General features: G+C 40.4%; 1 protein-coding gene across 1 annotated transcript in view; it reads right to left on the bottom strand.

The window, feature by feature from the left end:
• The window catches only part of sqstm1 (sequestosome 1), a 69,164-nt gene that overhangs the window by 4,944 nt on the left and 51,751 nt on the right, over window positions 1-12,469 (bottom strand). The window contains exons 3-6 of the mRNA XM_072590345.1: window positions 6,188-6,283; window positions 3,924-4,138; window positions 1,950-2,094; window positions 1,298-1,387 (exon numbers count right to left, since the gene is read on the bottom strand). Coding sequence (XP_072446446.1) covers window positions 1,298-1,387; window positions 1,950-2,094; window positions 3,924-4,138; window positions 6,188-6,283 — 546 coding nt within the window. The remainder of the gene's footprint in view (window positions 1-1,297; window positions 1,388-1,949; window positions 2,095-3,923; window positions 4,139-6,187; window positions 6,284-12,469) is intronic.

Here is a 12,469-nt window from a genome sequence, read left to right as displayed (position 1 = left end):
TGAAATAACATAACGTAAATGTCACATCCATAAGGAAATAGGGCACAAAAAGCAGAGAGGTGATAGCAGTCTTCAAAACGATGAATTGGTTTGCTGGGCTAGATATAGACAAAATGTTTCCTTTTGTGGGAACACCTAGAAGTAGGTGCCAAGACTAAAAAACAACGGAAAGTGAAGTAACTCCAGAGGTTGGTATCCCATCACCAAGTCACCCTTTATTTACCTATTCGTTAACATTGGTCTGGCTTCCTCAGAGCAAAGATAAACTCTGTTGTTTCTGTCTGTCAACAACAGCTCTTTGATGGAACTAGATTAACAGTCCCAATCAGAGAACTGATTCTATGGAGGTCTCACCAGGCTGACCCTGTTATAGAAAGGTATGTGAACTCTGCCCACAGGCAGGTCCTAGTGTCATGGTCCTGAGCTTTTACCTTGGTGCTGTCAGTGGCAGGTTGCCATTACCCTGTCCCTAAGAGTGAAGGGCGAGAAGGCAGAAATCAAATCGAAACATGCCTGAACCCCCCCCACACACACACACACACACACACTATAAAAGTTCATTACCAATAAATCCAAAAGAACCGCTTTACCAAGAGAATGGTGAATTTGCTATGACAGGGAAGGGTTGAGATGATTAGTATGGATGCAGTTAAAGTTATCCCATCCCCAGAAAGACAAAATAAATAAAACGCATTGATAAGGTTAAATGCAGACGGTAATTTGTTTTGAGCATCAACCAATTGGACTGTTTCAATGCTAAATGTAATTATAAAAGTAATTTGTAAAAAGATGTTTTTACATGCTCAGGCACATAGTATCCATTAATAAACTTACAGAGCTCCATGTTAGGTGGAATGCTTGAGGATTGTCCTGCTCCTCCACCAAGAAAGGTGCTGTGTTTTTATTTGCCAGAAGAGAAGGTTGTGATAAAAAAAAGAAAAAAGGTAAAAAATGATAACTTGACTCTGAAAAAAAAAAGGTTCCTCTTGGTATTATTGGGAGAGCTACTCCTTATGAAGGCAAAAATAAATTACAAAAATCAGTGACTGCAGACAGCGCTCTCCCAAGTTGAGAGAGAGTTTCTGTTGCCCAAAAGATCGTAAGGTGGTGGTGTGGGCATTACTGTTGAGATTCCCACACTGTGAGATGTTTGCCACCACTTAAAGACATATCACTTCCCTCATCATGGGTCTATGGGTTAAGAGCACAGCCAGTGCTGGGAGGGTCCATTCACACATAAAACACAAGGTTCTTAAGCCAAGAGACTGGGGACAGAACCAGAAGTTTCTAAACTTACCCAAAGGGCTGAGCATTGCAGCTACATTTCGTCCCACATTCTTCAGATAGGCCACATTCTTATCCTGTTTCTGACTCCCAGAACCTGTAGCTGCAAGACAAATACGGTCAGCCACAAGAGACATTCACCAGGCCAAAGTTCCTCCTCCAGCTTTATTTCAGCAACTTTTTTAAAAAACATTTTAAGCAGAAGTTCACAAAAAAAACCTTTCCATCCCTAACCCACACCTTTATGGGTGACATGGAAAAAATCTGAATAATTCAGTACTATAGTTGAAGAGAGAATCTCATTGGGACGGAGAGTCTGTTTCTAAAGGTCTCTTAAATAAACCAAAATGTTCCTCATTTTCCCTCTAGTTTTGTTGCCAACTGTGGTGAAACTATGCCCTCTGGTTACTGACCTCCTCAAATCAAAACCATCAAACTTTGAACAGCTCTGTCAGATCTCTCGTTCTGTTCCAATGACAGTCCCAGCTTTTCCATATAACCGACACACTTCCTCCCTGATAAATCCAGCTACAGTACATTGTAACTTTAAAAAACATACTAATCTGCACTGTACCTCTGCTATAGCTGGACAGAGTACCTGAGGTACAAAGAGATTAATTATCTGGAATTCTACACCTTGGCAATTGACACAAGAACCAACGTACCTTGTTCAGTTGGAGTCGTCTTTGCAGCTGCTGACTGCTGTCTACCAGAGCAAGCTGCAGCCTGAGCAAAGGATTCTTGTTGTGCCATGGCCCAGTGACACAGACCTCCATATCTCCTGTGATTCCACATCCCTCGGGGAAACCGCTACTTGGAATACAAGAAGGAACAAAACTGTTAAAGTGAGCGAGTATTATTAAAAAAAAGATAGATAAGAAGTGAGCAACAGTGCATTATCTGATGGGTGATGACTAACACAAAACCAGCCTTTGGGCTAACTGCAATGTGACCCAATTATACATAATTAGAAACAGCAGCACATGAATCACTGCAGTTAAGTGACATATTATCCAAGGAAAAAAAACGTTTCCTCACAGATAGCTTAGATTCAGAACATTGTTGTCTCATCTTCCTGGGCCTTCCAGTGGAAATGCCGGTATCCAAAAGACACAAATTTCAAATAATTGGCAAAAGAATCAGAACATTAGTGTGTCTGCACCTAGAGATCTGCATATAAAATGTTTTACTCTTGTTACCAGAGGAAGAATGCAGATTGCATTGGATGCAATTCAGAGGAGATTAATTAGATTGATACCAGTGATGAAGGGCTTGTCTTATGAAGAGAGATTGAGCAGTCTAGTCTATACTCTCCAGCATTTAGAAGACTGGGGGAGATCTAATTCATCACTGAGGGCATTGAGAATGTAGATATAACTATAACCTGAAATATCCTATATGATAAAAGGATATTAGATTTTAAAAAAAAAGAGATGAGGAGAAATTCTCTCTCTCTCTCTCTCACTCAAAGGATCATGAATCTGGGAAATTCATTACCTCAGGGCTATGGTAGAAGTTAAGACACCAAATAAAATTGGAGGAGACAGCACAATCTTTAATTAGTAGTGAGCTGAAAGATTATGGGAAGCAGGGAGAAAAATGGTGTTGAAATCAAGAGGAGATCAACTACGATCAAGTGGAGTAGGCTTGAGGGGCTAAATTACCTACTTCTACTTCTCATTCTTACATTGTCTCTATATATAAAAATAAATTATCCTCCACTCCCAAAGACAGTGAGTTAGAATGATCTGGAATGCAGTACCCAAACAATAGAAAGATCACACTCAACAGTAACTGTTAAAACAAGAAGAAAGTTTGCAAAGCTATGGGGAAAGAGATTAGGACAAAGAATAGCACTGCCGTAAGCCAGCACAGATGTTGTCTTGTAAAGATTTTGAGTCTCCTTTCCTCAGACTATGCTCTTTAACTGGAAAGGTGAAGATGATCCAAACCTTTAATGCTCACTGACAAGGCAGCTTGAAATTAGCCAATAAGAAATATACTTTCAAATACATTTATGGTGGCAACACCTACTGGTTTCACAAATCAGTTCTGCTCCAGCACCAATGGTAGCTTAATAAATAAACAGTCATGTTGAGGGTCAACATTACCACACCCAAACAATCCTCTCACTAGAAGCCATACAAATAATCGGAATGATCTCCCAAGAGAATAAGAACTTGTGCACATTTACTCATTCTTTAGCCCAAACAAAAAGCAAACTGCTGATACTTGCCATCATGTGATGTTACAGTGCAGATGCAGCAGCACTTTGAAAGCCATTTAATTAGTCCCAATTCTTCAGCCTTTTCCTCCATCTTGTAAGATTCCTCTCCCCACCCCTAACCAGTGACTTGCAAAAAGATATAGCACAGCTTTATCCAGCATATGAACTTATCAATTTTAGAACATCTGAAAATGTATTTGGTTCAGGAAAATTGATTATGAAGCCACTAGATTGTCTTAAAATTCCAAACGTAGCATGCAATTGGTGATAATTTCTGCTGTCAAACTAAAAAAGCAGATTTGGGGACCTCCAACAAATTATTGCAGTCTGAGGAATACTGTGTCAAGGGATGGTAAATGGCTGTTTTGGTTTTTGAAAGAATCAGATTTATTTACTGAGTAGACAGTCTCACCTCGAATGGATGGAGGAATTGAGGAGCCTGCAGGAGCAGCATCTCATGTTCAGTGTGGAATCCTTTCCCCCTGCAGCCACCACACAGATCATAGTCAGGGCAGACAGTGCACTTGTAGCGAGGTCCAATCACAGGGCCATTGCAGGCATCACAGACAATGTTTGGGTGAATTGCCCCAGCTCCTTTCTCCTGGCCATGTTTGCACTCCTTCTTTTCTAGGGTTGTAAAAATTAAGAGTAGAAATAAAACATTTGTCATTGCGAGGAAAGTATAGAAAATATTTCCTTGGGAACACGGATATATAGCTCAAGCAATGATGTAATGCTTACAAATCAACTTGGAATCAAAGACTTATTAGTAACAGCCAGACTGCACCTTTGTTTATTGATTGTTATCTGCTAGCAACCCTGATTTTTAAAAAAAAGGGTAACTAACTCTCTTCCAATTCACAAAATCTGAAATCCCCGATTACATCAAATGTTGCTAATAAAATTATATTACTTGTACTGGGCTAGCCTGAAAAATAATCCCACGCCTGAGCATCTGAATTCAGTTTCAGGACATCTGAAATCTGAACAGTGGTCCTAGTAAAAAGGCGAAGACAACATTAAGACTGTCTTAAAAGACCAACCGGCTCACTGACATCCCCAAGGGCAGGAAGCCAGGCATGCCAATCCAATATGGACCTATTGGCAAGTCCTTTGATACACCAACATGGTTGACTTTAAACTGACCACTGAAGTTATTTCACATGGCATACATTTATATCAAACTAATCCTTCAAGGTGGTAGCCACCAGCACTCTCTCAGGCTATTTAGGGACATGGAAATAAATGTGTGACATTATTTTCGTTTACTCATTTCATTCAAGAAATGTGTACATTGCCGGCAAAGCCGGTATTTATTGCCATTCCAAGTGAGCTGGAGAAGGCAATGGTGAATTAGCTCCTTGAACAGCTGAAATCAGTGTGGTGCCAAATCTGATATTTCCACTGTATTAGGGAGTTCCAGGATCTTGATCCATGAAAATTAGAGGGCCAGCTGATATACTTCGAGTTAGGACAGCAGGTTACTTGGAAATGATGCTCCCATGTGCCTGAGCCCTGCCCTTCTAGAAGTCAAGGCTGCAGGTGTAGCCTTGGGGACTTGCTGGAGTACATTTTGTCAGTGATAACCATATTCCAAGAAACAATTTTTCTACTCATGCTGTACAACATTGCACATGCAGACAGCACTTAGTAAATAACTTTACCAAGTACTTTATTAACAACAAACTTAAGAATTTCATTTGGACTTGCAGTGTGGCTCAATACAGAACCTCATCCTTTGCAAACAAAAAATAATAGCACTCATTAGAAGCAGTTGTCTTTCCAAGTGGAGCATCAGATCCACCCAGTGCTGGGAAATCCACATAAATTGTGTCAGCTGCTGTCTGCCTGTTGTTAAAATTGTATTTTCCAGGCACAGACAACTGGGGAAAAAAGGGGACTGCTGAATACGCGAGTTTGTGGAGAAGCTGCTGACCGAAACAAAGTATTGTCACTTTAACGTTTGTTAAATCTTGAACTGGTCACCCATTTCTCCCAACTTTAAAGTGCTTATGCTCCAACAAAACCAGATCATGAACAGTATATAAAATAATTATAGACATAAATATCTGTAATAATAATTTAAGGCTGGTCATTAGATAATTAAGAAAGCAACTTCCTGTACAAGCATTCAAAACGTTGCCCAATCTGAATAAGAGTAACGGTAAAAAAAAGCATTTGTGGAGCACTGCTTTAGATTCATGATTACTTATAGAATTGACAAGGGGAAAGGGGCTGGAAAGTTGTTTTAGGTTGTTCATTGTCTAAATTAGTTTACAATAAAGAGAAATGTGATGACATCCCACTCAATAGAATTTTGCAACCTTTATAGTAGAGAGATCTTTATTTAACATTAAATGACTGAATGGAAAGCAGTTTGTTTACACAACATCACAAGCTGCTTTACAAAATACTTTGAAGTACAGCTGTATCCAATTAACAATATTTTCCGAAATGAGATTCATTTACAGTACTGATACCAATGTGCAACAGGGAATGAAAACACAACTTTGATTTTAGGAGATATTTAAACCTCTGCTAATACCAAGTGCTGCCAATGATTAAACAGTTCACTATAAACACTGTACTTTGTGGCACATACATTTACACCCAGTGGCAATATGGCATGCAGCTAATAGTCTGATTTTTTAAACAAAGAGCAACCAGTAATCTTACCTTTGATGTAGATGTAAAAGGTCCCCTCCTTAAGGAAGGACAAAGCCATCATGAGCTCATCATCACTGGAGAATGCAATCATGTCTCCTTCCTCATCTGGGGGAGGAAAAAAAAACATTTTCAGCTTGCAGTTTCAACTCAGACTTTAAGAGTTAATAAATAGATTTAACAAAACCAACAAATCAGGAAGGCAAATGTTAACTTTTACGACTAGGGAGTGGAAGCAGAGGAAACTCAGTGCAATTATATGGATTTAAGCGAGAGCCTACATGGAGAACTGTGCACAGTTTTGCCCTCCAGTGAAGGATATACCTGCTTTAGAAGGGGTGCAATGAAGATTGATTCCTGGATTTGTCCCATGAGGAGAGATTGTGTTGAAAAGTCTATTCTTTGTGGTGTTTAGATGAATGAAAAGGAATTTCATTGAAACACAATATGCTGAGACAGTTTGACAAGGGTAGACACAGAGAAGCCATTATTTTATCTTGGCTGGGAACCATGGGTTAATGTCTCAGGATTAGGACTGAGCTCAGGAGAAATGCCTTCATTCAGAGGGTTGTAAATCCTCAGCATTCATGTATGGGAGGTTGATTCCAGGAGTCAGAAGGCAGTACCTAACTCTCACTATTCACCCATCATTCTTTGACTTGGAAAAAAAAATAACTAGAGCTCTAGGAAAATGCCAACTCTTGAAAGGTTTTTGTACTATAGAAGAAATAATGGTTTATTTTGCAGTTTGAAGACACTGTGAACCCTTCTGACAATGAGCCCAATCTGACTCATTGATGTCGTTTGCAGGCACGTTAAGCCTGAAATTGAATCTTAAAATGAAGGAGTCTTGTAGACATCAAATGTAACAGTTTAAATATCTCATGGCAAATATCTGTCACCTTTTCCAAATTAGATCAGTTAGTATAGTACAACCTTTTATAAATAGGATTAGGAAGAGGCAATTTGGCCCTTTCAGCCTACCTCCCCATTTAATAAATCATGGGGAAACTTCCATCTTAACTCCTGCTGAGGTGGTGTCAAAAGAATCTTGTATGCCACAGCCAAATTGGAAGCAATATTATGCAAAAGTTATCCTAAAGGGCAGCAACAGCAATGATGTAGCACTCCCTACAGCAATACATCAAGTGTCACCACCATTTATTTGTTCAGGTCCTGAAATAGAATTTAAACAGGCCTTAATTGAGAGAATACCACCAACTAATAAAGACTGACATCTGAAAGGCGCAGCACCATACAAGTTAGAAACAGAAATAGGTCATTCAGCCCTTAGAGAAAAAGTGGGGACTGCAGATGCAAGAGATCAGAGTGAAAAAGTCTGGCGCTGGAAAAGCACAGCCAGTCAGGCAGCATCAGAGGAACAGGAGAGTCTATGTTTCAGGCATAAGGTCTTCATCAGAAATGGTGGGGTCGGGGGCGGGTAAGCAAGGGATAAATGGGAAGGAGGTGGGGCTGGGGAGGGGAGGGAGGTAGCAAGAAACGCAATAGGTGGATGAAGGCAAGAGGGTGAAGGAGATGGGTCAGAGCAGATAGGTGGGAAGGAAGATGGACAGGTAGGACAGTTCAAGAGAGTGGTGCCAAGTTGCAGAACGTTTCAGAGAACATTTCCAGTATCCCATTTCCCTATCCCTGTATCAGTTGATGCAAAACACTCAGACACAGTGCAGATTTACCTCCTTCATCTTTATTCTGTGCCAGAAAGAGAGAACAACTGCCCATGTATGCAGACACATAAGTTCTTGGTCTTCTCTTGAACAGCAGATTCTTAATGAATTATACAGTCACTTACAGGGAGGAGCATCTAGATAAGGCAGCTACATATTGATTGGGTGACTGTTACAATCAGCAAGGGTCAATAGCAAAACTTAAGCCATGTGCTGTTACACAATGAATGTTCTTATCCTTGTTAACTGACTTTACATACTGAATGCTTCCAATATCGGTCTCAAAACTCACTTCCAATGTTGTTAAATGGCTGTACATAGTGAATGCTTGTCCACCTTGTTAAGCCATTACCCTTGCCTCCTGCACCCTGCTGTTAACTGCAAGTTCTTATCTGATCTGAGTCATGCTCAACTGAACCTCTTGTTTCACAAAACTCAAAACTTAACTCTTTCCCTACCTGCTCATACCCTATATGCATTCTCACTGGGACATGCACTAAACAACCCCACCACCCTATGGCTGATCATTTCAACTCCCCTTCCCACTCCGCCAAGGACATGCAAGTCTTGGGTCTCCTCCACTGCCAAATCCTGGCCAGTCGATATCTGGAAGAAGAACACCTCATCTTCCACCTTGGGAGCCTCTAAACACATGACACCGATGCGGATTTCACCCACCTTATCTCAAATCTAACTCTCCAACTCGGCACCACCCTCTTGAACTGTCCTACAGTCCATCTTCCTTCCCACCTATAAACCCCCCACCTTCATCCTCCTATTGCATTCCCAGATGCCTTGACCCCAGCCCCACTCATTCCATTTATATCTCAGCCCCCTTGCACACCCACCTCTGCTCCTCCCCCCACCAACATTCCTGATGAAGAGCATATACTCGAAACACTGACTTGCCTGCTCCTCGGCTGCGACTGACTGGCTGGCTGTGCTTTTCCAGCGCCATATACAATCCTTACAGCCTGTTTGGCCATTCAATATATGATCACAGCTGATAGGTTTCTGTTTTGAATTCCACATTCCCAATTACTCCAATTGCTTTAAATTCTACTTGGCTGATTGCTTCTATCTACTTCCACCTTACATATAGTCAGTGACCCTGACTCCATAACTTTACAGAACAGGCATGTGACCAAAGGTAGACAATTGGCCCCCTATGCTCTGCCATTCAATAAGATGGTGGTTGATCTGATGACACAACCCACAACGTCAACTCAGAATTCACTCCACAGATGCTGCCAAACGTGTAGAGCTTTTTCAGCAATTTGTTTGTGTTTCCGATAATCCTCAATTCCTCTTTCCTCCCCATAACCCTTGATTCCTTTACTGATTAAAAACCCGTTAATCTCAGCCTTGAGTACACATAATAATTCATCTTTCACAACCCTCTTAATTAAAGAGGTCCAGTATTTCACAGATCCACAGCCCTCAAGAAATTCTTCCCCATGTTTGTCCTTATTGGACGACCCTTTATTCCGAGATTAAGCCCTTTGGTTCTAGGCTCTCCCACAAGGGAGATAACCATTCTGCATTAATCCTGTCAAGTTCCCCCAAGAATCTTGTACATTTCAATCAAGGCTTCTCTCATTCTTCTAAACTTCCAATGAGTACATGCCCAACCTACTCAATCTCTCCTCAAGACAACCCCTCCTTATGCAGAATCAACTTCAAAGAACCTTCTCTGAAATACCAATGATTTTTGGATTTTTGGTAAGGTGACCAAACTATTCATAGTATTCGAATCTAACTGGTGCCTTATTTAGACGGGCATCACTTATGTTCATACTCTTATTCCCTTTGAAATAAAAAGCCAAAATTCCATTTCTCCTTCCTATTATCTGCTGCATTTTTTGTGCTAGCTATTTGTGATTTCTGCACAAGGACCCCCAAATCCTTCTCTGCTATGACAGTCTCAATGTAAATAATCTTCTTTGACAATGTTTCAGACTTGCACAAATTTCGGACAAAAGCCCTTCTCATTTCAGTCCCAAAAGCACAACCCCTAACTTATAATCAGAGCCTATTAATTCTGCACTTGGCCACAGAAGGGAACATTCTCTCAGTGTCCTATCAAAGTCTGTATAAAATCTTTAGACTTCAATCAAAATCATCCCTCACTCTCAACTCAAGTGGAAAGTCACTCATTCTTTCCAACCTTTCCTTAGAAGGCAGCCTACACATTCCAGATGTCAATCTAGTAAACGTCTTCTAATTTGTTCCCAATGTATTTATGATGTTCCTCGAATGAGGAGACCAAAACTGCAAAAATTATGTGACACAAGGTCTCAATGCTCCGTAAATTTGAAGCATTATATCCTTACTTTTACGTTTTACTCTTATAAATGAAGGATAGCATCCCATTCACCTTAAATTTCTTGCTGTGCCTGCACAACTAATTTTGTAACTCGTGCAAAAGAACACCTGGATCTCCCTGCATTTCAATTCTGCAGTCTGTCAGTCATTCACCATGTAACTAATACACTGCTTTATTATTTTTCCTGCCAAAAAGGTGAAAAACTTTATAATCTTCCATATTATACTCCATCTATCAGATTTTTGCCCTTTGAAATGAGTATCATCACTTCTCTATTGATCTGTCATCTATCCTGTTACCCCGGTTCACTTCAGGAAGTTCATCATTCATGTCTTTTCGAGCCATTCTCCCTTTCAAACGGAATGTGGAATTCAATCATGTTGTCATCACTGCTACTTAGATGTACTTTTACTCTAATCATGAATTAATCCGGTCACATTTCACAGCAGCAATTCTAGTATAATCTGCTTTTTGTTGGGTTCCAGAACACCCTGCTCTAACAAACTATGAATTACTGAAATGTTCTTCCCACTAGAGAGAGGCAGACATACTGCCAAAGCCCTGGAAAGTAGTCATTGCTCTGTATCTGCGAGGGTTCAGTTACAGAGGACCCTGAGTATGATGCAATTTATGAGTGCAGAACTCAGCAAAATAGGTTAAGATGGATAAAAATAATCACAGATGAGTTTTGCCTGGGGATGTTGATTTTTGTTATTATTGTGTTGGCATGGATAGGCAATTCACAATTTGTGATTTCACAGATAGAGGATTTACTTTATATAAAAATAACACCAAGTTTACCCTGAAGAGATTTCAGCTTAACATTTTCTAATAACAGTAATCATTTATGGGTGAAGATAGTACTGTATGTATTTTTGTACTGTATGCAGTTCTACCCACTACACTAAGAAATTCAGTAAGTCAATGCCTTGGAGATTGTAAGTTTATCAGAACGAGACCGGAGATAAAACACTTCAGTTACGTGAAGAGATTAGCAATGTCACAATTATTGCCCTTAGAGAGAAAGATGCTAAAGGGAAAACTAGATATATTTTTTAAAAATTAAGGTTTATCCCAACTTGGTGGGGTTGAAACAATAATAATGAAAGGTCAAATATTTCAGAAAAAAAAATCAACACGATACGAGGGGAAGTGAGGTGAAAGAAGATAGGATAGTGAAGGTGGTGTTAGGTACGCTTGTCTTTATTGGTAGTTGCATAATGTATACAAATTTGCAGCTGTACAGGTCATTGGTTAGGCCACTATTGGAATATTGCGTGCAATTCTAGTCTCCCTCCAATAGAAAAGATGTTGTTAAACATGGAAGGGTGTTGAAAAGACTTGAAGATGTTGCCGTGTTAGAGGCTTTCGGTATGTGCGTGCACACTGGGGGCTGGAATACATTGGGGCTGTTTCCCTGGAGCATCAGAGGCTGAGGAGTGATCTTATAGAGGTTTGTAAAATCGTGAGGGGCATGGATGGAGTAAATAGACAAGGTCTTTTCCCTGGGGTGGGGGAGTCCACGGGTTTAAGGGGAAAGATTTAAAAAGGGACCCAAGGGGCAACGTTTTCCATATAGAGTCAGGTATGGAATGAGCTGCCAAAGGAACTGATGGAGGCTGGTATGATTACAAATTTAAAAGGCATCTGGATGGGTATATAAACAGGAAGGGCTTAAAGGAATATGGGCCAAATGGGACTAGACTTATATACGATATCTGGTCGGCATGGACCAGTTGGACCGAAGAGTCTGTTTCTATGCCATCTCTAACTCTGATGCTAAATGTTATGTTGATCTTAACGGGTGGTAAAATTAGATTCTCCAGGCCATAGAATCATTGCATGAATAGAAAATAAAGCAGAAATACATATGACCATCATATTAGAAACTATTTCCTGCAGTGGAGGCAATAAGAGAAATAACTTTAAAATAAATTAAAGCAAGACCATTCAAAGGTGATATCAGGAAGCACTGTCCAGATTACAGAGGAGGAAGTGTTGGATGTCTTGAAATGGTTAAAGGTGGATAAATCTCCAGGACCTGATCAGATGTACCAGAGAACTCTGTGGGAAGTTAGAGAAGTGATTGCTGGGCCTCTTGCTGAGATATTTGTATCATCGATAGTCACAGGTGAGGTGCTGGAAGACTGGAGGTTAGCAAACGTGGTGCCACTGTTTAAGAAGGGCGGTAAAGACAAGCCAGGAAACTATAGACCAGTGAGCCTGACCTCAGTGGTGGGCAAGTTGTTGGAGGGAATCCTGAGGGACAGGATGTTCATGTAT

Source organism: Chiloscyllium punctatum, chromosome 20 (genome assembly GCF_047496795.1).
Source record: "Chiloscyllium punctatum isolate Juve2018m chromosome 20, sChiPun1.3, whole genome shotgun sequence".
Taxonomy (NCBI): domain Eukaryota; kingdom Metazoa; phylum Chordata; class Chondrichthyes; order Orectolobiformes; family Hemiscylliidae; genus Chiloscyllium; species Chiloscyllium punctatum.
This window is presented reverse-complemented; position numbering and strand designations above follow the sequence as displayed.